This window comes from Erythrolamprus reginae, chromosome Z, assembly GCF_031021105.1.
Source record: "Erythrolamprus reginae isolate rEryReg1 chromosome Z, rEryReg1.hap1, whole genome shotgun sequence".
Taxonomy (NCBI): domain Eukaryota; kingdom Metazoa; phylum Chordata; class Lepidosauria; order Squamata; family Dipsadidae; genus Erythrolamprus; species Erythrolamprus reginae.
This window is the reverse complement of record NC_091963.1, coordinates 43026399-43053342: the sequence shown is the minus strand read 5'-3', so window position 1 is coordinate 43053342 and position 26944 is coordinate 43026399. Positions and strand designations below refer to the sequence as shown.

Sequence of the window (26944 nt, the reverse complement as noted above, 5' to 3'; positions counted from 1 at the left end):
TGGAGACGGCCAACTCTGTGGGACCTGATCGGCCCCTGGGATTTATGCGGCAGAAGGCAGTCCTGCATGTAATCTGGTCCGATGCCATGTAGGACTTTATATGTCATCTCCAACACTTTAAATTGTGTCCAGAAACCAATCAGCAACCAATGCAGGCCACGGAATGTTGACAAAACATGGGTATATCTGGTAAGACCCATCACTGCTTGCGCGGCTGCATTCTGCACAATCTGAAGTTTCCGAACACTTTTCAGAGGTAGCCCCATGTAGAGGGCGTTGCAATAGTCAAACCTCAAGGTGATAAGGGCATGAATGACTGTGAGCAGTGACTCCCTGTCCAAATAGGGCTGCAACTGGTGCACCAGGCGAACCTGGTCAAACACCCTCCTTGCCACAGTCGAAAGGTGATGTTCTAAAGTCAGCTGTGGATCAAGGAGGATGCCCAAGTTGCAGACCCTCTCTGAGGGGGTCAATAACTCACTCCACTAGGATAATGGATGGACAGATGGAATTGTCCTTGGAGGCAAAATTCACAGCCACTCCGTCCTAAGTCCTAATTTTTAGTAATTTTTAGTAAGTCTACGGAGAGGGGCCACATACATATCTAATTAATAATAATAATAATAATAATAATGAATAATAATAATAATAAAATAATAACAATAATAAAAATAAATTTCATTATCATGGTTTTTATTGTAGCTTTCAAAGTCCTCAGTGTTAATTGAACACTTCCAATAGCTAATTAGTTGCTTCCCCCACCTTTTCTTCATCTTTTCTTTGTTAATCAATAGTAAAAAATTCTAAAAGGTTTTTCCACAGTAAAATAGCTTACCATGACCTTAGGCTCTTTTTCTTTTCATCCTCCAGCACAACACTTAGTTATTGTTCCTTCCCAAATGTCATTCAACATTCCAATTCAATCATTCTCTAATGCAGTCTCTGCAGCTAGGTCGTCTAAAAAGCCAATTTCACACTGCCGCTGGTGAAGGCTTCAAGCCAGCTCTCTGTGGGGTATACTGACCCCAAAACAGATTGTTGACTAAATCCCCTCTTCACCTCCCTTTCAGAGAGGATCTGATCTGATTCCACTGGAATCAACAACCCTGGACGACAGGGATTCGGGGTTCCCGTGCAGAGCATGGAGAACTCTGTGTTGCCGCAGCAGCTGACCATGCCTACTATAAAATTATCAAAACTGTGCTGCTACTGGTGTTGTAGAACTCCTGGTGCCAAGAATATATTTTTAATCATAATTATTTATAAAGTTGTTTATTTTATATCAGTTATTTATTATAATTATTATTTACTATTCTTGCTTTTGCACATTGCTTAGAATCACCCTGACTGAAGCAGTTTTTAAATGTATATATAATTTATTCATAAATACATTGTGAGGCTATGTACAAATTTAAGTATGCTGCAATAAAAAGAGAAAATTAATTTATAGAATGTTCTTAACCATTGTTAGACCAATTTGTATCTGATGCTCCATCTGTTGGTTAGAAATTAATATGTTCACTTTCCCTTCCAGCACATATTATTGAAAAATAGCCACAAACTATCATTGGAGTAGAAGCTACTTACTTGATCATATATACACAAGAGATTGTCTTTTTTTTCTTTCCAAAACTTAAGTTCACCCTCAGGATCTGGGTGAACCTGGTTAAAAGGTGGTTTAGCTGTATTCCTTTCTAAAATATCTTTTATTTGATGTGACCACTTGATAACCATTGATTCTATTTCATGAAGTACTGACCTTATCTCGGAACTTTCCCTGAAAAATAGGAAGAATAAAGGATGGGTTTTCCGTGCTTAGAGATACTTAAAGTTACCCTTAAACTAATTGCTCTATATTTTGGCTGCACTTTTATTATTTGGTTCTGATCTGATGACAGATGGTATTGCTTAACATAATTTGACAAATTACATGTTTAACTGACAAATTAAACAATTTTCAATGTTTTCTTCTTTAAAAGTTCACTGAATAAAGATAATTTTTGTTTGCAGTAATAAATAAAGTATATGTTCTGAGGTGATATTAACATTAGAAGGGCACTTTGAAAATCAAGCTAAAAGTCAAGGTCTTCTGACAATTGGATTTGTGATGTGGATATAAAAACTCTGTAGTCAAGCCATTCTTTCATATAACAAAGGCTTTCTTTTTATTTATTCTCAATATAGCCCTATTTTTATTATTCTTATAAAAATATAACAAGAAATGCACTGGTTTTGATCAAAGAATAAGTCAACGAGGAATTCTGCCACCCTGGCTAAAGAAAGGGTAGGTATAACTGCACATTCCCACTTATGTATCCAAAATTTGACACTGAGAAGAAGCAAACGATACTAAAATTTTCTAATTATATCATAGTCTACAAAGTTTTCTTATTTTTTTTAATAATCTAACCATTAAAATGAAGCATTATTAATGTTGCATTCATTGGATTAGTATAGAAATATTTTCTTATTTACTTGTGATATTTCAAGGCATCAAGGCTGATTACCACTCCAATCAACTAGGATTCTATTTGGTGAATTGATTTAATCTCTAAGGTACCAGACAAGAAATACCAGAAATACTTAATTTTGGGGGAAGAAAATAGGGAAAAGAATCTGCTTACCAGATATTCATCTGGCTAGCGTCCTTAGCCTGGTCAGTTTCAGCACATTATTTTATCCCCTGGTTAGGGCTTATTTGGAGAGAGTAACAATGAAAGACCTTGCAAGCCAGTAAGAGCTGGGAACATTGTTAGAACCTGGTTAGGACTGGAAAGAAAAATTCTGAGCAAGTAGAGCAATGAAAAAACCCGGCAAAGACTTAGGGCTTGGAAAACATTATTCGCAGAGAATAACAATGCAAGCAGGTAAGAACTGGGAACATTGTGAGCATCTGGTTAGGGTTGGAAATAAACATTTGGAGCAAGTTAGAGCAATGGAAAAAAAACTTGCAAAGACTTAGGGCTTGGAAAACATTCTTAGCTGAGAGTAACAATAGAATAGAATTCTTTATTGTCCAAGTGTGATTAGTCACACAAGGAATTTGTCTTGGTGCATATGCTCTCATTTGAAATATCTTGCAAGCCTGTAAGAACTGAGAACATTGTTAGCACCTGGTAGGTCTGGGAAGAAACATTTGGAGCAAATACAGCAGTAAAAAAACACTACAAAGACAGATTTGGAAAACATTATTGACAGAGAGTAAAAGAGAGTGAAAGAGCTTGCAAGCTGGGAACATCATTAGCACCTTGTTAGGGCGAGAAAGAAACATTTGGAGCAAGTTAGAGCAATGACAAAAACTGCAAAGACAGGGCTTGGAAAACATTCTTAGAAGAGAGTAACAATGAAAGAACTTTCAAACAGTAAGAGCTGGGAACATTTTTAGCACCTGTTTAGGGCTGAGAAGAAATTTACTTGGAGCAAATTAAAGTAATGAAAAAACTGCAAAGATTTAGAACTTGGAAAACATTCTCCACGGACAGTAACAATGAAAGAACTTGCAAGATAAGAGCTAGGAAGATCGTTAGCACCTAGTTAGGGCTGGGGAAAGAAAAGCATTTAAAAAAACCTGCATTCAGAGTATAAGACGCACCTGAATTTTCATGCTTTTTTAGGGAGGAAAAAGGTGCGTCTTATACTCTAAAAATATGGTAATGGCTGGGAGCTCATTAAAAAGAGATCCAATCTAGAAATAAGGAGGAATTTTCTGACAGTGAGAACGATTAGTCTCCAGCTTGCCTCCTGGAGTAATGGATGCACTGAGACTTTCAAAAGCAGAACAAACTATTTGATTGGGAGTCAATTAAAGCTCCTACCTTGAACAGGGGGTTGGACTAGAGGATCTCCAAGGTCCCTTCCAGCCTTATGATTCTGTTTTAGATGAATTATTTCTACCTTCTTGTAATGTTATATTAACAGAATCTTGAAATTTTGCATGCACAAATTTCCTGCTTACATTTTAACTGCTTGATCCATTAAACCAGGTCGATCCCAAGTCTCTTTCTCTATTAAGCCACTGGAGGGCTCCTGTTTCTTTAGTCTGTTTGTTTCCTAGGTATTCCCAAAGACATTCCCACATTCCATTACACCCCCCCACACACCCCCACACACACATATAAGTACACTCCTTACTTATTTTCAGTGCATATATCCTGCAAATCAGTCTTTGTTGCAATTGTTGGAAGAGGAAGAAGAATTTTCCCAGACACAATTCCATTCATAACATAGGTCTTATTTTTAATTATCTCTATATGCCGCTCCATATCCTGGGAAATAACATGTGGCCAAGATCCATTATTTTTTTTACTGGAAAGAACAGGAACTACAACCTGGTAGCAGAAAAAACAAGATGTCAGTGATATAAATAATCCTTAAAACCTTCTTTTTGAAGTCCTGTTTAAGTTTTATTATTATATTTCACATAAACTAGATTTTCTTTCATAAACAACCTCAAACAATTATGTTAATTTTTAAAATGAAATATTATGCATTGATAACTCACAGGAAGACTATTTAAAAATAGGATATTATTGCATTAGGTATTTTATAACTTAACACCAAAAAGACTTACCTTTGTTCATTTGTATTCTGTTTTTTTTCTTATATACAGACATACAATGATAAACTTGTGGCTTCGAAGTACAGTACAGTGATCCCTTGTTTTTCACGGGGGATGCATTCCAAGACCACTCGTGAAAAACGAATTTCCACAAAGTAAAGGAAATATATATTTAATGCATTTAACGAGTATTTGGACTTTTAAAACTCACCCTTTGCATTAAACAGTCATTCTATAATGTTTCTCAGCTGGAACTACATGTGATATCCTGCCAGTTTCTTTAATAGAGTAATTAATGAATTTTAATGATTTAAAATTTTTAATGGATTTAAGCCCCCTTTGAAAAACCTGTGAAGTAGCGAATCCGTGAAAGATGGACCGCGAAGTAGTGAGGGATTACTGTCACTGTTCCCTCTAACCTGCGCAGTGTGCTGTAGCGCAGCAAATTCCAAAGACGGCACAGCCTTTTCAAAGCCTGCGCACAGGAGCTGGATCCGCTCCTCCCCAGCTGTCGGCGGGGGAGAAACCCCCGGCCTCTCTGGCTCTGTGTGGGGTTGCCGTCACGCGTGCCCACCTCCCCTCTGACCGCAGAAGATTGGGACCAGACTCCCGCGCCCGAACATGGCCTCCTTCCTGCTGAGCCTTGCATCTGCAGAGGAGCTACACAAACTTTTGCCAACTTCGGAGCCCAGCATGGCTCCTCCTGCAGTGGCGACTACAGTGGCAGTGGTGGTAGCAGTGGCTTTGGCAGCGGCTTCTCCTCCTCCTCCTGCACCCGCCATCCTGCCACGCTTCTCGGTCAAGCAGGTCTCGTGCTTGTGCAAGGCGCTGCTGCAGGCGGGCGACCCGGACCGGCTGGGCCACTTCCTGGGCTCACTGCTGGCCACCATCTGGGAAAGCGAGGAGACCGTCTACTACTTCAAGTGCCGCTCGCAGGTTCTTTTACTGGAGGTTACTGTTAAAATTGACACATTTTCTACTCCAGATTGTTCGGTGGTATTTTAACTTGATAAGTTAAAGGGGTGAGGAATAACTTGATAAGTTAAAGGGGTGAGGAATAGAGAGAGAAGAAGAGAAGGAGGGAGAGAGAGAAAGATAAAGAAAGCAAGAGAGAGAGAGAGTGAGTGAGAGAGAAAGAAAGCAAAAGAGAGAGAGAGAGGAGATGAAGGAAGAGAGAGGCTTTACCTTCCATTTCCAGCCCACAGGGCTTGTGAAGGTAAGTTCTGTGCTCAGCCAAAGGGTGGTGGCCAGCAGGTGAGTGGGGTGATATGGACTGGGCAGCCTCATAGTCCTGCACAGACTGGAGTAATGGCGGGTTGTATGCAGTGTGCAGTGTGTCTCTTAAATTGAATTTCATGCTGTACATTTTATTTATCTATCTATTTATTTAATTATTTTATTCCCAGGTAATAAAAACATTCAACTAACATTCATTCACAATCATTGATCATACTGTTGGCTGGAGCATGAGGCCCCAGGCCTGCTGGCAAAGATGTGTTTTTAGGGCCTTACAAAAGGCCAGAGGCTGGAGGCAGCACGAATCTCTGGAGGGAGGTGATTCTAAAGGGTTGGAGCTGTCACAGAGAAGGCCCTTTTTTGGCATTGCTTGGCTGATGGGACCCAGAGAAGGCCAACTCTGTGGACTTTAACTGTTTGCTGGGATATATGAGGCAGTATGCAGTCCCATAAGTAATCTGGTCCTAAGCCATGTAGGGCTTTATAAGTTATAACTAACACTTTAAATGGCATTTAAAGACCAATCGGCAACCAATGCAGCTCATGGAGTGATGGTAAAACATGGTTATGCCTCGCTAGGCTCATGACTGCTAACGCAGCTGTGTTTTGGACTAACTGCAGTCTCCAAACATTCTTTAAAGGTAGCCCCATATAGAGAGCATTACAATAATCGAGCTGCAAGATGATACGGGCATGAGTGACTGTGAGTAGAAACTCCCTGTCCAAATAGGGCTGCAACTGGTGCACTAGAAGAACCTATGCAAATGCCCCCTTGCCATAGTTGAGAGATATTGTTCAAGGCTCAGCTATGGGTCAACGAGGACTCCCAAGTTGCAGACTGTCTCTGAGGGGAATAAAGATCCCCCCCGAGTAACTGACGGACAGATAGAATTGTCCCTGGGAGGCAAGTCCCACAGCCACACTGTCTTGTCAGGGTTGAGTTTAAGCCTGTTAACACCTATCCAGACCCTCACAGGCACTGGCACATCACTTCCACTTCTTCACTGAATTGACACAGGGTGGAGATGTACAGCTAGGTGTCATCTGTAAATTCTTGGTAACTCACCCCTTGTTATCGGATGATCTCACCCAGCTGTTTCATGTAGATATTAAACAGCAGGGAGGAAAGAACCAACTTCTGAGGCTTCCCACAAAGGAGGGGCCCAGGGGCCAATTTCTGAACCCCTACCAACACTGACTGTGACTGAGCAGAGGTAGGAGAACCACCGTAAAGGCTTTTTGAGGAGGGAAAGCACCACTGCCCCTTTTAAGGGAGATGGGAAGGACTCCTTCATCAATGAAGCATTGACCACCACCTGGATCCAGCCTCATGTCACCTCCTTGCTGATCAAAACCAGCCAGGAGGGACACAGGTCCAATAAATAGGTGGAGGAGCTCACAGCTGTTATCCACTTCATAAGGTGTCACCAGTTCAAACTCTTCTCATACAACTGGACTAAGATGGGTCCCTGTCACCTCAGTTGAAACTGCTCAGTCAGAGACTAGGTCTATCTGGATCGGAGCGATTTTATCAGCAAAAAACCTATTAAAGTCCTCAGCTTTGCCCTGTAAGGGTTCCTCCACTCCCCTCATGTTTAGGAGGGAGCGAGTCCCCCTAAACAAGGCAACTGGGTGGGATTTTGCATATGCAATCAAGGCAGCAACATGTGAGCATTTTGCTGCCTTGATACCACTTGATTAAGTCTTAATATAAGATCTTACCAGTGTTTGGTCAGATCTAGATTTACTGGCCCTCCAACATTCCTCTAGATATCTCTTCTGGCGTTTCATCCCATTGAGCTCCTTGCTGAACCAAGGAGCACTCTACTGCTACAGAGAGATCACAAAGGTGCAATCTGGTTTCTAGTCCCTGTTGCAGCTGTATTCCAGGCTGTTACCAGGGACTCTGATGAATTGTATATAAGCAAATCCGGTATTTCCCCAAGCACTCTCTAAAAGCTCTCAGGGTCCATTAGGCATCTGGGGCAGAACCACCTAATCAGTTCCACCTCCCTGCAAGGAAGGATAGGAGCTCTAAAATCAAGTTATAGTAGAAAATAATCTGACCCTGACAAAGGCAAGATGTCTAAGCCCCTTAAATTCAGATCATTACTCAACTGCCCCAAGAGAAACACCATGTCCGGTGTGTGCCCCCTCTCTTGAGTTGGACCTTGTATTACTTGGGTCAGGTCCATGGTTGCCATGAAAGCCATGAGCTCTTGCACCAACTCTGAGGATTCACCAAGTGATGGTACATTGAGATCCCCCAAGATGATCAATCTAGGGAACTCGACCGCTAACCCATCTACCTCCTTGAGTAGCGCAGGCAGGGCTGTTTCATGCAACTAGGAGGCAGGTATGTGAGCAACAAGCCCACCTGAACTCCTAGGTCCAATTTCATGAGGAGAGACTCATAGCCAACTATCTCAGGTGCAAGGTCTTCTGGTCTATAATAGCCATTCTTCCCCCTCCTTCCCTGGGGTCATGGCTGGTGCCATACCTGAAACCCGACTGGGCATATCTCAGAGAGAGGAACACCTTCCTTGAGACCCAGCCAGTTTTAGGATTCAAACTAGAGGAATAAGCTGTATTTTATTTGCCATGCAAATTCCATGATACCAGCTAAGATTCAAATTAATTATATGAACAGCTATTAATTTTTCTAAATTTTAAATGAAATTTTAAATCTAAATTTTAAATGAAATTTGAATGAGCTTATGAAGTAATAGATTCTAAATAATTAGCTTTCTAATTAATTCAACAACTTCCTTACATTGGTTTTGATGTCTGATACTGATACTCTGTCAAAAAAAGAGAGAGTTAAATTAAGAACTGTAAATATTAAGCCCAGTAGTGGGCTACTACCGCCGGTATGGCTAATTGCCGCAGCTCTGCGGCTCTGGTGCGCAAGTGTGCATTCGAGTGAAATTTTGCTTCCTGCACCTGTGCAGGGAACCAAATCTCATATGGGGAAGCACATGCGCGCGTATTTCAGCGAGTTTTTTGTTTCGGCCCATGTGGATCAGTGGCAATTAGCTGTACCGGCAGGAACCCACTACTGATTAAGCCTAATACTAGTACAAATTGAATTATGTTTTTAAAATTATTTTGTCTCTACTACAAGATTGTTCTTCAATGATCATCAGAAATGTTAAACATTTGATCAAGCACATTTGAATTGTGAAATGTTTGATCTCTGTGTCATATACCAATCAAACAGTTTCAGTTAGACTTCAGTTAGAGTGTTATAGATCTGTAACTATAACATTCCAAAAGTTTGTTTGTTGCAATACACCTTCCATAGTGATAAATGCAAACTTACGTCAGCTTGAGAACAAATTGTACTCTAAATAAATATGCAATTTAGAAGTAAGGTAAGACCAAAGGAGTACTCAAAAATAAAATCAGAAATCTCAAGTATGTCACATAGATGCCATCCTGCTACACACAATGTGCTTGCAGATAATACTCTACATATTATTAGCACAATTTCTGATGTGATGTTATTTTCAAATATTATGTCAATTAAGAATAAATAAACTGGTACACAACAGATTGCCAAGCTAAAGGATTTTTTAAATATGTAACTCTTAAAACAACAAAATAGGTAAATCATGATGAAAATACTTGAGAGGGGGAGTTCTTGGCTCTAATTAGTATGCAATATTAATGTTGCATTAGGTCGCTAAGTAGGCAAACTTTTATTATGATCTTGTATGCATACACACAAATATACATACACATGTACACACATATATACATATATAAATATATATACAGACAGACAGAGGCAGGTAGGCAGGCAGGCACACACACACACACACACACACACACACACATAATAAGCCCAATCGGGCTTTTGAGTACATGGCAACAAGGTCAAGCACTTATTTCAGCATTCCAAAAAATATAAGACAGGGTCTTATTTTCAGGGAAACACAGTGTATATACCCAGTGGATATGGCTAGCTGATGAGGCCAAAATAAGGCCGAAATAGATCTATTCTGGTCTCCCTTAATTTTCAAATTCAGAAAAAAAAACATGTGACACATATAGATAGAATTGTTGGCTATCAATAAAATTAACTGTCTTGGAAATGGCCGTGGATTGGGCCGAGAAGCAAATAAGGAGCTGTGATGTTCCTTCAATACACCAGGGTGATTCGACACAAAAATATGTAACCCTTCCCTGGTGTAGAGCTGAAGGAATTGGATACTGTAACCTAGAGCAGTGTTTCCCAACCTTTTTTGAGCCGCGGCACATTATTCACATTTTCAAAATCCTGGGGAACATTGAGGGGGGGGGGGGCGCAAAAAAGTTTGGACAAAAAAAATCTCTCTTTCTCCCTTTCGCTCTATTTCTCTCTCCCTCCCTCTTTCTCTCCCTTCCTCTTTCTCTCTCTCTCCATCCCTTTCTTTCTCCCTTTCTTCCTCTCTCTTTTGCTCTTTCTCTCTCCCTCCTTCCCCCCTCTTGCTGTCTTTCTTTCTTTCTTTCCTTTCTTTCTCTCTTCCTTCCTCTCTCTTTTGCTCTTTCTCTCTCCCTCCTTCGCCCCTCTTGCTGTCTCTTTCTTTCTTTCTCTTTCTCTCTCTCTTTCTGTCTCTCTTGCTATCTCTTTCTTTCTTTCTCTCTTCCTTCCTTCCTCTCTCTTTGGCTCTCTTTCTCTCTCCCTCCTTCCCCCCTCTTGCTGTCTCTTTCTTTTTCTTTCTCTCTCTCTCTCATTCTGTCTCTCTTGCTATCTCTTTCTCTCTCTTCCTTTCTTTCTCTCTCTTGTTCTCTCTCTTCCTTCTCTGCGGAGGCCGGCAAAGCTTTTCCGGGTAGGCTGGCTGGGGGATAGGGCGCGCGCGCGCACGCACCCCCGACGTTCCAAAGAAACTTCTCCAACCTCCGCTGTGAGAAGGTTTTCTCCGAGCGCTCGCCGGAGGAGCTGGAGAAAGGGGCAGATCGAGCGGGCGGGTGGGTGGGCGGGCGTCAGCGGCGAGAAGCCAGGGGCGCGAGGGGAACGGAGGCACTGGGGGGTGGGGGCAGCTGCGGCGCCGGCCTCCGCACTTTCATCGCTTCCCAACCCAAACTCCAACGCCCAGCTCCTTGCGCGGCACTGGAAAAGGGTGCTGCATTGCCGGCTTCTACCTGGTGCTGCCAGGGAATCTCCAGCTGGGCAGGGCTCTCCTTAAGCTCTCCTTTTTCCCTAGGAGCTTGGCGGCACACCTGGCTGTGTCTTGCAGCACACTAGTGTGCCGCGGCACACCGGTTGGGAAACGCTGGCCTAGAGGATAATTCTCTGCCTTACAAGGCAAAGGTTGCAGGTTCAAGTCCCAGTGGGTATGGCTAGCTGATGAGGCCAAAAGAAGGCCGAAATAGATCTATCCTAGTCTCCCTTAATTTTCAAATTCAGCAAAAAAACACGTGACATATATATGTCACGTTTATTTTGCTGAATTTGAAAATTAAGGGAGATATATATATCTCACACACACACACACATCAAAAAATGTACATTACAGATAGCAACTAAAGTCCATATCTTCTAGAAATGTTCCACTCTGTTTATAGAAGCTTCAAAAAAACTTTTGTTAATCATGTGAATATGTGTTTTACCCTATAGTCTGACAGTAATCAATACTTTCAAAGCATATTAACTAGTGACAACACTATACTATCATCCTATATCTTTTTTATATATAAAAAAGGCTTTTATTTATAATATAGTTAAAAACAAAACATACAAATACAAAACATAAAACATAGAAACAAGTACATGATGGATTATCCAGTTTACTTATTTACATTTGATTACTTCTTTTTCCATTATCTTTCTTGGAGTATAAAACAAGATAATAATTAATTTTTAAAATATTTCCAACATTCTTGCTAACTCATAATCCTAGCTTCCCTCTTTTCCTAGGAGTGGTATAATTTGTCCCAGTTTTCAAAATACTCTGTGGGGAATTATTAACTTCCTGCAGAAGTTCAAAGCCATGTACATAGCATTCTTCCATTTTCCCTCCACTATCCTTGTAAGTATAGCAGGTTGCACTGGGAGACTATGACTAGCACTAAGCTGTTTAACTTTCCATAACTAAGTATTGATTTACTCCCTATCTTACTTTTTTCAGCATTTATATACTGCATTTACTGCATGAAGAGAACTATAAACTGTTAATTGAGCAGCTGGGGCAGCAGAGTGAAAGAGAAGCAATTTTATCATTCTATACATTGCAGGAATAATAGAAAAGCTCAGGAGTTTTAGCCAATACAACACACATACACACTTTAAATCCAAAAATTCTATCAGGTAGGAGATTGTCCACCTCAAGCATAAAACATTGTACACTGCGGAAACAAAACAAACACTTCATAAATACATATTACAACCTAAGAGGACAAACCCATCAGGACTAGATTCAGCAGTCCATTTGCATTTAGAAGGCAAAAGCCACTCTTTTGAAAACAGCAAAGTCCACATTTTGGACAGAGAGAACTGTTGGTTTGAAAGAGGGATCAAAGAGACCATCTATCTCAGTGATGGTGAACCTATGGCACGGGTGCTACAGGGGGCACACGGAGCCATATCTGCTGGCACACGAGCCGTTTTCCTAGTTCAACTCCAACATGCATTTGTGTGCCAGCCAGATGATTTTTGGCTCAGGCAGAGGCTCTGGGAGGGCGTCTTTGGCTTCCAGAGAACCTCCAGGGGAGTGGGAAGAGCGGTTTTACCCTCCCCCAACTCCAGGGAAGCCTTTGGAGACTGAGGAGGGTAAAACACGAGCCTACTGGGCCCACCAGAATTTGGGAAACAGGCCGTTTCCAGCCTCCAGAGGGCCTCTAGGGGGCGGGAAAGGCTGTTTTCGGCCTCCCCAGGTATTGAATTATGGGTGTGGGCACTCACGCATGGGTGATAGCGCACACGCACACTTTTTCGGCACCCAAGGAAAAAAAGGTTCGCCATCGGTGACCTATGTCAAAATTGAACAGCTCTCTCTCAACAAAGGGGAAGGGATATGACATCATCTATCTTAAGTCTACAACGCAATCCTTTCAACAGTTCCAAGAAGGCTCCACACGCATTTGAACTATTCAGTTAACCCTGATGACATAGACAAACTTGCAGGTGACCTTAACAACTTGCTAAAAGAATGCAAATAACCTTGCATTCCCCACCATCCAGTCAGACTGAAAAAGAACTTGCTGATTTCATCATTGTGTCTTTCAGTGGTCTACAGAATTCAACATATTAAAAGAAAATCTTTTTACCATAATTCTCGTCATTATAAATGCTGTCTTTATAATGCTGCTAAACAAGAGTTTCCATAGACTATTTTTTTTTAAATGAAAATATTTTCAGAAATTAGAAATCTAGTATTCCCCAAAAAAGAACCTTTTTCACAATATGTCTAATAAAACAGATGTGACAATAACATATTGCAAAATAACTATGTTCTTTTTAAAGTTTCTTTAAACTAACTTTATAGTTATTTGTCTAGTACTGTACTAAATATATAGAGTACAAGACTACTCCAAAGTACTTTTGCACTCTATATAAAAATTAAGATTTTAAAAAATAGAAATCCTTTGAAATAATGATTAAAAAGGGAATCTAGATTTCAGTCCTTGCTAAATACTGAAATTCACTGCTTGATGTTGGGCCAAATTTTGACTCCCAGCAATCTATTTCACAGAATAAAATGAAGGGAGATCCTTATCTGTACTACCTTGAGCTTCTACAGAAAACATGGTCTGTAAATGCTAACTGTAAACAAAACAAAGCAAACAAACAGTACCTTCTCTAAGAACACCATTACATGCTCCAAGGGTATCCCAGACAATTCTGACAATCTGAGGTCTTCCTTGTAGTTCTCTGTTCCAATGCAATTTTCAGTCTTCATAACCCATACAAGTTTATGTTTTATAACACTTGGTATCTAAATCAGAAAGAGACATAGTTCTAATAATAATGAAAATAAACCCATGACTTATCCCACTGCATCGCTGTTGTTTTACATTATAGCTCTGGCCAGTACCTTCAGTTATTTACTCTAGAAAGAAAATGATTCATGCTACATGAGACACTAGAATTTTATATTTTCACAGATTGGAGGTGGGACAATGGCTGATTTATTGTTATATTCATAGTCGGTCCAAGTGCTGTAGATCTTGTTAACTAAAATCAAGGTGTGTAATGAAATGTCTGAATGACCTTGAAGAATGAGGGGAAGAGATGCTGCCTAGGAAACAATCAGATAAGAGAGAGGGAGAACCTACAGTGGCTTAATGGTCAGAGAAAGAAACTTAGAAAAGACTCAGGTACTTTTAGATTTGAAAGACTGATATCAGACCTCTCAGATAACCAGACAGGAAGCCCAACTAGATGAATTAACCTACTTATTATAGAATTAGCAGAATTGTTTCATATAATCTTTAACTGCTTAAACTTTAACTTCACTATTTAACTGTAACCATTTTAAACTGCTTGACCCATTATGACATGCCTTCTTGATTGTTAAGTTACTGTAGGATCTTGCCTCTCTTGTCAGTTTTCTAGGGAACATTTCTTTTCTTTGTTCCTGAAGATCATCCAAACATTTCATTACAAGTGGAATCTTGTGAGAGGAGTGGTGGTGGTGGTAGATGCCTTAAACTCCTTTAGCTCTTAAAAAAATCCAAAGATTTTGGCCCCATACAATTTGAACTTTGTGGGACTAGTGTAGGGCTTACAAAACGGGTGCTGTTGGGTACAAGTGCATACAGGAAGCTACTTCTCCTGGAGTGAGTGAGTGAGGCAGGCTAATCATTATTTATATATAATATCCAACACCTTGAATTGGACCTAGATGCAAACTGGTAACATGCAACTGTCGTATTATATATATCATCTTAGGGGCCCTCTGAACTATCCACGCCACTAACTACACCAGCTGAACCTATTGCATGTTCTTCTAAGGTAGCCCCATGCAAAGTATATTGCTTTTCGACCAGGCATCTACAAGAACCCTTAGATTTCACACTAGGTCTCTCTGGGGTAGTGCAACCCATCCAGAACTAAAGATAATAAAAAACTGGATTCCTACACCCACAGTTGTTCTACTTTACCAGGATTCAGCTGAAGCCTATTGACTCATATCCAGACCCTTGCAGTCTCTAGGCACTGTGAAGCCATAGTGTCACTTTGATCACCACAGTTGGAGATATAAGCCTAAATGTCATCTACATAGTGATGGTACAGCATCCCATAGTGTTGGGTGACCTCATCCAGTGGTTTCATGTAGATGTTAAAAATGAGAAAGGCCTGTGGCATCTCACTAGGGAGTGGCCATGCAATACTGTGTGACCAGCACAATATTCTGCCATCCAAAAGGATACCATACTTGATGGTCCCAAAATCTGACAAAAAGTCATGGAAAGCAAGGATGGATTCATTATCCCCACCCTACTTTTGCCAAAGATCATTCCACAAGCAGGATCAATGCTGTATCTGTCCCATAATCAGGCTTGACCCCTGCCTAAAAGGGCCCAAATAATCAATTTCATTCAGGATGTTCCGGAGTTGCACTAAATCACTATTTCCACCACCTTCTCTAAAAGGAGAAAGTGGGAAAATGGATGGAAATTGTCTGTTCTAAGGAAGAGAAAGATTTAATATGCTAGGCACAAAAATCAAGGAATTTTAAATTCCAAAGTTGAACTAATCAAGGGTAACTAAAATGATTGTGGGGTATCCAGAAATTTTCTTGGCTTTTTAAAAAGCATGACATTTAATCATAACATAAAGAACATCTGATTTTCAACTTTTTGTCTCAATATAACTGCAAGAAGCTAGCAATACCTTTTATCTTTTTGCAGACCAAACTGGGAAATTTGTCATTTTAATTATTTAAGTAATTTTACTCTATAAACTAACTAATGCTGTAAAGTAATAACTTTCTAATGAACCACAACTTCTAGTATAAAGAATTGTACAGAATATGGGGAAGTGATAGTAGAATAAAACTTTTTGAGACTGACCTTTGGAATAAACAACTTAAATGTAAAACGCAAACCGGGTTAATAAATTTATTGGACACTGATTGGTTTTACCTATTCAAAAATCATAGCGATCCCACTTCTTTGAATTTCATTTCTTTGAATTTTGTGCACTCTGAATTTATGTAATCAATGTAATCTAATGCCAATACCAACCTAAACAAATTGTTTAAAATCTTGCCCTGAATTATGTGTAATAGGAAAGCCACAGCAAGCAGTCTTACAAAATGTTCCAAAACAATTAGATATGAACTGTTTTGTTTAAAGGTGGAAAAATTTGAGAAAGTTGATTGGGCTAAAGGTTTGAATGTACCATAATTGGGGAAACTGGGATTGTTTTACTATCAAGAAATTATAACATTAAAATAACCAAATAAAAATACTGTATATGATTTATTTTCAGTAGAGTTCAAGGGATTGAGGTTAAATACATCAAACAAATAAGAGATAATATTTTAGGAGGGATTCCCACAAAAGAATCTTCTACTTATTACCTATTGTTACTGTAAAAGAAAGATTGCAAGTGGACAAGTCCACACCAACAAGTCTAGCAGTGTCCGATCAGTGATAATTTGTCTTTCATAGGGAGAAGTAATTGCCCTTCTAATTGTAGGGACATTATATCCCATTATTCAGTAGCTAGTGCCTGCAAGTGAATTTATGCATTTGCTTATTTATTAAGTTCCCCATTCCTCCGCCCTTTTAAATCCATGTGATTGGATGCCGAAATAGCCCCCAAACAGAAACCGAAAAACTAGTTTAAGAACAGTAGCTACATTCCCTCCTTTTACCTTTGTCTCCACAGTCAATCCTCCGGCTACAGAGATGTAGAAGGCCAAGAAAGCCGGACGATTACTCTCTAAAAAGTCCGTCACGAGCTTTTGGTTTGGTTCCTCTTCCAGAAACTTGCTCCATTTGTCTTCTTTGAGCCTTAACAAATGGGCCAGACGAAGGCCAACGAACTGCACACGCTCGTCCTCAGCAAAACTTTTTTCCTGCACTGTCTCATCTTCTTCGTCTTCCATGGCCAGCCGGAGCAATACAAGCGGGAGAGTCGAGTGAAACTCCTTACAACGAAGCTTATCGCGGGGGCCCTTTTGCGCCTCGTACCTTTGGGATCCCTTCCGGACGCTTTGACGCCTTAATTACACCTTGGCTTTCTCTCCTGTCCTCCGAAGTCTGACTCCGGACAGCTCACCTACCTCCGCTGCGCGCGACCGCCCCTCCCACACGAGTCTTCTTTTTTTTCCTCCAAGACCAGCGCAGGAGTTTCCTTCAGTTTCCCTCCATTACCGCGGCGACAGCCGCGTCCTGTTGCCCCGGGGACCAACTAAGTCACACGCAGGCCACCCGAAGTTGCGGTTGAAGGAAAACAAATCACTGCTTTTAGCCAATTAGAGCCACTCTTTTTTGATAAAGGAAACACCAGCCCTAAAAAAAAAAAAAAGTCGGGGAAGGGAATGCAGTTAAGCTTTTGATGAAGTGGCAAAATGCAATGTCGTGCTTAAAAATGTGTGAATCCTTTTGAATTTTCAATATATCTGCATAAATACAGTATGACTTAAAATATGATCTGTTTTCACTTATCTATAATGGCATTTCAGTACTCGGTGTTAATTGGTTCCAGCAGGTGCAATGAGTACCAAAACCCATGAATCCTAAATAATTTCCCCCCATAAGGCACAAGTTGCCGTCAGGTGATTTTTCGCAACATTTTCCCCATTCACGGAGCTGGGAATATTAAAATTAAATTATATTTTATGCATAGTCTGATTTTGCGGTGTGCTCCAGCTTCTTTCAATTAAATACTACATCTTCTCTGTAACAGTGCCTTCTCTCTGGAAAACTCTTCCTCCTGAGATTCAAACAATCCCCATCCTACTGCTATTTTGAGTCAGCTCGTATGGATTCGTATGGCCTCCGTGTGATGCAGCTGGCCCAAAGGCTGCTAGTTTGACATCCTTGCCATAAGAAATAACATAGTAAGTCACATAGAATAGAATTTTATTGGCCAAGTGTGATTGGACATGCAAGGCATTTGTCTTGGTGCTTATGCTCTCAGTGTACATAAAAGAAAAGATAGGTTTGTCAAGAATCATAAGTCCACAGAGAGGGGCAACATATAAATCCAATGGATGGATGGATGGATGGATGGATGGATGGATGGATGGATGGATGGATGGATGGATAGATGGATGAGATACAACACTTAATGATAGTCTGGGTACAAATAAGCAATTAAATCATATTAGGAACCAGTTATTATTAATTGTAAGGATACAAGCAACAAAGTTACACTCATATAGTCATTAGTGGGAGGAGATAGGTGATGGGAACGATGAGAAGGTTAATAATAATGCAGACTTAGTAAATACTTTGACAGTGTTGAGGGAATTATTGTTTAGCAGAGTGATGGCTTTCAGGACAAAACTGTTCTTATGTCTAGTTCTGGTGTGCAGTGCTCTATAGTATTGTTTTGAGGGTAGGAGTTGAAGCAGTTTGTGTCCAGGATGTGAGGTGTCTGTAAATATTTTCACAGCCCTCTTTTTGATTCGTGCAGTATAGAGGTCCTCAATGGAAGGCAGGTTGGTAGCAATTTTTTTTCTGCAATTCTAATTATCCTGTGATATCTGTATTTGTCCTGTTGGATTGCAGAACTGAACCAGAGATTTATAGAGGTGCAGATGACAGACTCAGTAATTCCATAGAACTGTATCAGCAGCTCCTTGGGCAGTTTGAGCTTCCTGGGCTGGTGCTTTTTTGATCATGTTTTTGATGTTAGGTATCCATTTTAGATCTTGCAGTATATTGAACCTAAAAAATTGAAGCTCTCTACTGTCTAGTATTGTAAGAGGTGTTTCTCCTAAAGTCTACCACCAGTGGTAGTAAACAATGTGATCTGCCTAAAAGTGCTTGACTCTAGTGCATTTCAATTTGCTGATGCTTAAGATGGCAATTTGTAGTAGTTGGATTTCATTCTTCACTGTGTTCAACTTTCCTGCATTGATTTTGACGTTCCACTTTTGCCATTGTCACTAAAATAATGATAGTCTGGGTACAAATAAGCAATCAAATTATATTAGGAACCAGTCAATATAAATTGTAAGGATACAAGCAACAAAGATAGAGTCATACAGTCACTAGTGGGAGGAGATGAGTGATGGGAACAATGAAAAGATTAATAGTAGTGCAGACTTAGTAAATACTTTGACAGTGTTGCGGGAATGATTTGTTTAGCAGAGTAATGGCATTTGGCAAAAAACATTTCTTGTGTCTAATTGTTCTGGTGTGCAGTGCTTTATAGCATTGTTTTGAGGGTAGAAGTACACAGCCAACACTGACAAGTACTAGTTTAGGCATTGAGTACTTAGCAAATGGGAGGGGGCAGTAATGGGCAGTCAAAATTTTTACTGCCACACTGTGGGTGTGGCTTATTTTGTGGGTGTGGCTTAATGGTCATGTGACTGGGAAGGAGTGGCTTGCCAGCCATGTGATCAGGTGGGAATGGCTTAAATGATCATCATCATTCAAGTGAACTGTTACGTCCTCGACTTACAACCTTACCAGTGTCGCTTGCTGGGGCGACAATTTGCTTCGCATTTTCTGTGCTCTCCTCCCTGGGTCACCCCCTGCCAGGTTGTATCTAATATTTCTTTATACTCAATTTTTTTTGTCATTTTTATTGTACTTGGGTATATGAGGGCTTCTTTCCATGTTTTCAATAAAGATTGTCTAATTAAATGTCTGTTGAAATATTTTGGTGTTTTATCTCCTATGTCTCATAGATAAACATGCCAATCTTTCTCTAAATCATTGCCTTCCAATTGTAAAATTTGTTTATTGTCTAGATTGATCCATTCTTTTATCCATATCAATGAAGCTGCCTTATAGTACATTTTCCAGTCTGGCATTTCAAATCCCCCTCTACTCTTTTCATCTTGTAAATCTACTATCTTTATTCTAGGTTTTTTACCTTGCCATATAAATTTAGATATTATTTTATTTAATTCAGTAAAAAATTTGGAGTCCAGTTTTATTGGGATGGTTTGAAATATAAATTTAGGAAGTATACTCATTTTAATAGATGCTATTCTTCCTATCAATGATAGTTGTAGGTTTCCCCATTTTCCTAATTCTACTTTGATTTGATTTACTAATTTTGTATAGTTATCTTCTTTTATTGATGAGTATCTGTTAGTTAAATTTATTCCTAAATATTTAATTTTCTTTGTAATTCTGTCTTTCTGTCTTTACATTGCAAATGATGGGAGATATACATTTCTTTCTCTAGAGAAGCTGGTTATTCACCCGCCCCCTTCTCTCTCTCTCTCTCTCTTCAAAAGAAAAGAACCTGGTGGCGGCAACGGCGGCGGCTTCCCTTCGAGTAGCAACAGCGCCGGGAACATCACGTAATGAAGGGAAGCTGCTGGAGTGGCGGCAACTGCTGAGATGGCTCCGGCGGTTTCCCTTCATCACGTGACGTTCCCGGCGCTGTTGCTACTCGAAGGGAAGCCGCCGCCGTTCCTGCCGCCGGGAAGGAGAAAGTTGGTACAGCTGCCTACAGGTAATAAGACGAAGCAATGAGGAAAGGAGCCCCCCGAAGCTGCCGGGATTGCAGCCGCCCCCACCCTTCCTCAGAGCACGTTAGAGTAATGAAACAAACCCTGCAAAGACTTAGGGCTTGGAAAACATTCTTCACAGAGAAACAATGAGAGAGCCTGCATGGTAAGAGCTGGGAAGATCGTTAGCAGCTAGTTAGGGCTGGGGGAAAAAAACTACATTCAGTGTATAAGCCGCAGCCTAATTATCAGCCTATTTTAGGGAGGAAAATGGTGCGTCTTATACACCAAAAAATATGGTATATTTGCATAAATAGCTGCACCTTCCTAATGCAGTGAACTAGCACAAGTTATACATACATGATGGAATAGAAATAAAAATGTGGAATTTGATTTGATGTTTGTTGGAGATGGTGATATTAAAATGTTTAAATGGTGGCAGAAAAGTAATAGATAGTATATGGTTTAACAAAGGCTTATTAAATCATACTTCCATCCATTTTGTTAAATGGAAATTAGAAGTAATTGCTCAGCAAAACATAAAAATAAGATGCAGAAGGAACGAGGTACTGAAATAACTAGGTCCATAATGGCGAACTTATGGCACTTGTGCCATAGCTGGCACATGGGGCCATATGGGAAGGCACGTGAGACTTTTTTATGTCTTAGCTCCAGCGCATCCAGCTGACTTTTCGACTTTGAAAGACAGTTTTTTCCACCAGACGCTTCAGGGAAGCTTCCCTAAAGCCTCAGAGGCAAAAAAAATATCCCCCAACAGACAAACTGGAAGTAGGAAAAACCGACTTCCAGTTTGCCAGGTTAGGCATTTTTGGTGATTTTTTCCCCCTCACCCCGGCATGTCCATGTGGAAGTAGCCCTCAGCTGTGCTTCGGACAAAGAATAAAGATCAGCATTAAAATGTATGGGGCGGGGGGACACTGGGGCAGGAAGGCTTCTTCTTTCTGCCAGGAAAAAAAACCCACCAAAAATCAGTGAGTTCACACCGATGTGCCTCTCTGGACCACACTGGTATGAACCCACCACTGCCTACCAGGCTTCAGAAAGGCCTGTGCGCATGCATGGGGAATAGTGTGTGTGTGGGATGTACACATGTGTGGGGGAGATGGAAAAGACCTGGGCATGTGCACACATGCTAACACACTCACACACACCCCTTTGACACGCGAACCAAAAAAGGTTTGCCATCACTGGACTAGGTGGTGAATGAATGTAGCTTGAATATCAAGGGACTAATGAAGTATCTTGTAGAGAGAATAAGCATCACATTGCAAAACAAACATTTCAAAGAAGACGAGTGGGTCAAGATGAAGAGAAGTCTAAAGAAGTGATACTTAGGTGATGCTGACAAGATAGTAACATAATGAAGGTTATAGAGGATATACCCATAGTAAAATATATCTAAGAAAGAATAGAAGATATAGAAATAAAACGTATCAATTAAAGAATAGAAGAGATATAGGAATAGAAGTAAGGTATAGGAGATATAGGAGAGCAATAGGACAGGGGACGGAAGGCACTCTAGTGCACTTGTACTCGTCCCTTACTGACCTCTTAGGAATCTGGATAGGTCAACCGTAGATAATCTAAGGGTAAAATGTTGGGGGTTTGGGGATCACACTATGGAGTCCGGTAATGAGTTCCACGCTTCGACAACTCGGTTACTGAAGTCATATTTTTTACAGTCAAGTTTGGAGCGGTTAATATTAAGTTTAAATCTGTTGTGTGCTCTTGTGTTGCTGTGGTTGAAGCTGAAGTAGTCGCCGACAGGCAGGACGTTGAAGCATATGATCTTGTGGGCAATACTTAGATAATGTTTAAGGCGTCTTAGTTCTATGCTTTCTAGGCCCAGGATTGAAAGTCTAGTCTCGTAGGGTATTCTGTTTCGAGTGAAGGAGTGAAGAGCTCTTCTGGTGAAGTATCTTTGGACATTTTCAAGAGTGTTAATGTCTGAGATGCGATATGGGTTCCAAACAGATGAGCTGTATTCGAGTATGAGTCTGGTGAAAGTTTTGTAAGCTCTGGTAAGTGGTGAGAGATTGCTAGAGCAGAAGCTATGTAGGATTAGGTTTATAACTCTTGAAGCCTTCTTGGCTATGTTGTTGCAGTGGGCTTTGGCACTTAAATCTTTTGTTATTAGTAAGCCGAGGTCTTTAAACGAGTGGGGATTATCTGTGATAATTTGATTATTTAGTTCGTATTTGGAGTTCAGATTCTTTTTCCCAATGTGTAGGACAGAGCATTTGCTAGTTGAGATTTGAAATTGCCATGTGTTAGACCACTCAGAAACAGAGTTCAGGTCTTTTTGGAGAGTAGTTGTGTTATTGGTGGTGTTGAAGAGTTTTACATCATCGGCGAAGAGGACACAGTTGCTTGTGATGTAATCGCAAAGGTAATTGATGTAGAGAATGAAGAGCGTTGGTCCCAGTACACTACCTTGGGGAACACCGCTTTTAACTGGGACGGGGGTAGATATGGTGCTTCCTATTTTGACCACTTGTTGTCTGTTTGACAGGAATGCTGTAATCCAGCTGTGGAGGGATCCTGAGATGCCATAGGATTTGAGTTTTAGGAGTAGTTTGTCATGGACCACTGAATCAAAGGCTTTGCAGAAGTCGATATAAATTTTATCTATAGATTTCCCTTGATCTAGATGAGTTGTCCATATATTTTTGCAATGGAGGAGCTGCAGGTTGCAGGATAGTTTTTTTCTGAATCCAAATTGTTTGTTTGAGAACTAATTATGTTTCTAGATGGAGAATAATTGATTCCATGACTTTGCATGGGATGCAACAGTGATATTGGTCTGTAGTTATCAACAAGAGAGGGGTCTCCTTTTTTGAAGATGGGGATGACCATTGCTTTCGACCATAGCTTAGGAAGTGCCCTGGTTCTGAAGGATTTTTCGAAAATTATGCTTAGTGGTTCAGCTATGGCAGAAGAAAGCTTTTTTAGGGAATGTTGTGGTTAGCTCTGGCCCTGCTCCTGCCCCAAGGACTGTGGATGTGGGGGAGACATCCACATGTTGCAGGCCTGTTTTGCCCCCAGTGGAATCTGCTGATGAAGGCTCCTCTGACCAAGAAGACATGAGTGACAGGGAGGAGAGTGGCAGACAGCTCAGAAGGAGATCAATTATCTAGCTCCTCCTTGGATTCAGAACAAGAGTTAATGATACAGCCATGCATGCGGAGAGCGATGCATAGGCAACAACAACTGAGAGATTATTATCAAAGAAAATGAGGCCACCTGTGATTGGGTGGGGCTGTGGTAATTAGTGAGGCTGCTATAAATAGCAGCCTGTGGGTTTGGCCATTGTGGATGATTATCTGATTGTTGTGTTTCATGACTGCTTTACTGACTTTGACCTTTTGTGTGCTGATTTTTCCCCGCTTTGAAACTAAACCAGAGCAAAGTGTGTTTCATTTTGTGAAAGGACTGTGAATTGCCTCACAGCTGCAAGCTAAGTATCACAGAACTGATAAGGGACTTGTACAAATTACCAGTTTGTTTGGAGAGGAGTGCTCTTTGCTATACCAAAAGAGGGCTTAGTTTAAGTGAATTTTCATTATAAAGAACATTGTTTTGAATTTTCAAACGTGTGTGTGTCTGAAATTTGTACCTGTGAATTTTTGGGAGGATTCTACCAGAGAGCCCGACAGAACAGGAAATAGAGAAGGTTTAAGGTCACGTAATGCTTTTTCAACTCAATCTTCAGTGAAGTCTACTTGGGTTAGGTCGTTGAGGGAGTTTGAGGTGCAACTGATGAAATTGGGGGATGAGCCATTGCTGTTAACAAAGACAGAGCCAAAGAAAGAGTTGAGAAGGTTAGCTTTGGATGAATCCTCGTGGTATTCTTTGTTGTTGGGTCTTTTGAGAGGTGGGATAGGTCTAGAGTCTTTGAGTTTATTGTTGACAAAGTTGTAGAAGGCTCTATTAGATTTGGTGCGTAGGAGGTTTTCCTCGTTTGCTGTAGTAGTTAAGGCATTCTGCTTTTATTGGATTGCAAATGCTTTTACATCGGCTTTTGAAGTTGGAAACTTGTCCTTTTTTGTTTTTCCTCCAGAGATATTTTTTTCTTGTTTGTAATTTTCTTATTGAGATGGGGAGGTTATTTTTTTTGTTTGTGGTACATGTTAGAGGTACATGAAGTCTGATAATAATTTTCATTTCGAGTAGGAATATGTTATAGAGGTCATCAGTAGAACAAACACTGAAAACAGGAACTAATTTTCTACTGGTTCTATTCTCCTATTACCGTATTTTTCGCTCTATAAGACGCACCTGCTGATAAGACGCACCTAGTTTTTAGAGGAGGAAAATAGAAAAAAAATATTTTGAGCCAAAAAGTAGGCTAAAATATTTATTACAATAACACTGCCCTAGGGGAATTGGGAAAATATACAAAAAAGCCCCCCTCTCTCTTTCTTTCTTTCTATCTCTCCCTCTTTCTCTCTACCTTTCTTTCTCTTTCTCTCTCTCCCTTTCTCTGTCCCTCTCTTTCTTTCTCACTGTCCCTCTCTTTCTTTCTCACTGTCCCTCTCTTTCTTTCTCTCTGTCCCTCTCTTTCTTTCTCTCTGTCCCTCTCTTTCTTTCTCTCTGTCCCTTTCTTTCTCTCTGTCCCTCTTTCTTTCTCTTTCTTATCTCTCCTTCTCTCACTCACTCTCTTTGTATCTCTCTCTTTCTCTCTCTCCTTCTCTATCTCTCCCTCTTTCTCCCCCTTTCTATCTCTCCTCTCCCTTTCTCTGACCCTCTCTTTCTTTCTTTCTATCTCTCCCTCTTTCTCTCTCCCCCTTTCTATCTCTCCTCTCCCTTTCTCTGTCCCTCTATTTCTTTCTCTCTGTTCTTCTCTTTCTTTCTCTCTGTCCCTCTTTCTTTCTCTCTCTTCTCTTTCCTTCTCTCACTCACTCTCTTTGTATCTCTCTCTTTCTCTCTCTCCTTCTCTATCTCTCCCTCTTTCTCCCCCTTTCTATCTCTCCTCTCCCTTTCTCTGACCCTCTCTTTCTTTCTCTCTGTTCTTCTCTTTCTTTCTCTCTGTCCCTCTTTCTTTCTCTCTGTCCCTCTCTTTCTTTCTCTCTGTCCCTCTTTCTTTCTCTCTGTCCCTCTCTTTCTTTCTCTCTGTCCCTCTCTTTCTTTCTCTCTGTCCCTCTCTTTCTTTCTCTCTGTCCCTCTTTCTTTCTCTCTGTCCCTCTCTTTCTTTCTCTCTGTCCCTCTCTTTCTTTCTCTCTGTCCCTCTCTTTCTTTCTCACTGTCCCTCTTTCTTTCTCTCTCTTATCTCTCCTTCTCTCACTCACTCTCTTTGTATCTCTCTCTTTCTTTCTCTCTCTCCTTCTCTATCTCTCCCTCTTTCTCTCTCCCCCTTTCTATCTCTCCTCTTCCTTTCTCTCTCTCTCTTTCTCCCTTATTTTTTCTGTTTTTCTGCTGTGGGTGGTTTAGGGCCCCTCAAACCCTGACGACCTCGCCCCCGGATCCTGGCCGGGACAGGGCAGCTTCCTCTGACAGGCGCCGCCTGTGCAAAGTTTGGCTGCGAACTCGGCTGGCTAGCTGCTGCCTGGCCCCCTCCCTCCCGGAGGAGGGTCTCCCTTCGCACCACCAGCGGCGCTCCCCCCGCCAGCCAGCCAAGCCCCGCGCCCGCCGGAGCCGGCTCTTCGCTCTTCCCCCGCTGCCCGCTGCGTTTGCAGGAGGTGGGGAGGGTCGCCAAGGCCAGGAGGGACGCCGCTGCCCCCCCTTCCCTCTCTCCGGGGGGGCAGCGGCGTCCCTCCTGGCCTTGGCGACCCTCCCCACCTCCTGCAAACGCAGCGGGCAGCGGGGGAAGAGCGAAGAGCCGGCTCCGGCGGGCGCGGGGCTTGGCTGGCTGGCGGGGGGAGCGCCGCTGGTGGTGCGAAGGGAGACCCTCCTCCGGGAGGGAGGGGGCCAGGCAGCAGCTAGCCAGCCGAGTTCGCAGCCAAACTTTGCACAGGCGGCGGCCGGCTGCGAGCGACTGGCTGGGTTTTGGGTCTTCGAGACCTCCCCGCCTCCTGAAGCGATTCCCGTAGCCTTCCCAAAGGCTCGGAACCGCCAACGCTCCTCCGGTGCCGCTTCGCCTCCTAAACCTGCGGGGTGGAGGCGTCCCCCGGCCCAGCACTTCCAGAGGCCGAAAGGCGCGGCTCTCTTCGGGGTTGGGAAGGGGAGAGGCGGCGACAGAGGCGGCGGTCTCCAGATGAGTATATCGCCGCCGCCCCCCTCTGCTCCAGCGCCTCCCCCCCCCCTCCCTGCCTGCATCTTCGCTCCATAAGACGTGGCTGATTTTTCATCCTACTTTGGGAGGAAAAAAACTGCGTCTTATGGAGCGAAAAATACGGTACTTTATAGTTTTTTGTGATGTGCATCTAGAAATAAACCTACCATTATCTGATGACAATCTACTGTTATAGGTGTTTCAGGTAGAATGTATCCTTTTACTTAATTCCATGTTGATGCTTTTGTTTTATTATATATACTAGTTGACCCCAAAGTTGTGTCAAAATGTGTAATGTGTAAAATATAAAGGCTAAAAATAATATACATCATAAAGGAAAAT

General features: G+C 41.4%; 1 protein-coding gene across 3 annotated transcripts in view; it reads right to left on the bottom strand.

Annotated features, from left to right (window-relative positions):
• Window positions 1-17064, bottom strand: part of DNAH11 (dynein axonemal heavy chain 11) — a 213708-nt gene extending 196644 nt beyond the window's left edge. For all 3 annotated transcript variants that reach the window (XM_070727462.1, XM_070727463.1, XM_070727464.1), the window contains exons 1-4: window positions 16603-17064; window positions 13573-13713; window positions 4132-4328; window positions 1588-1777 (exon numbers count right to left, since the gene is read on the bottom strand). In XM_070727462.1, the coding sequence (XP_070583563.1) occupies window positions 1588-1777; window positions 4132-4328; window positions 13573-13713; window positions 16603-16836 (762 nt within the window). In that variant the 5' untranslated portion in view covers window positions 16837-17064. The remainder of the gene's footprint in view (window positions 1-1587; window positions 1778-4131; window positions 4329-13572; window positions 13714-16602) is intronic.
• Between the last annotated feature and the right edge of the window lie 9880 nt (window positions 17065-26944).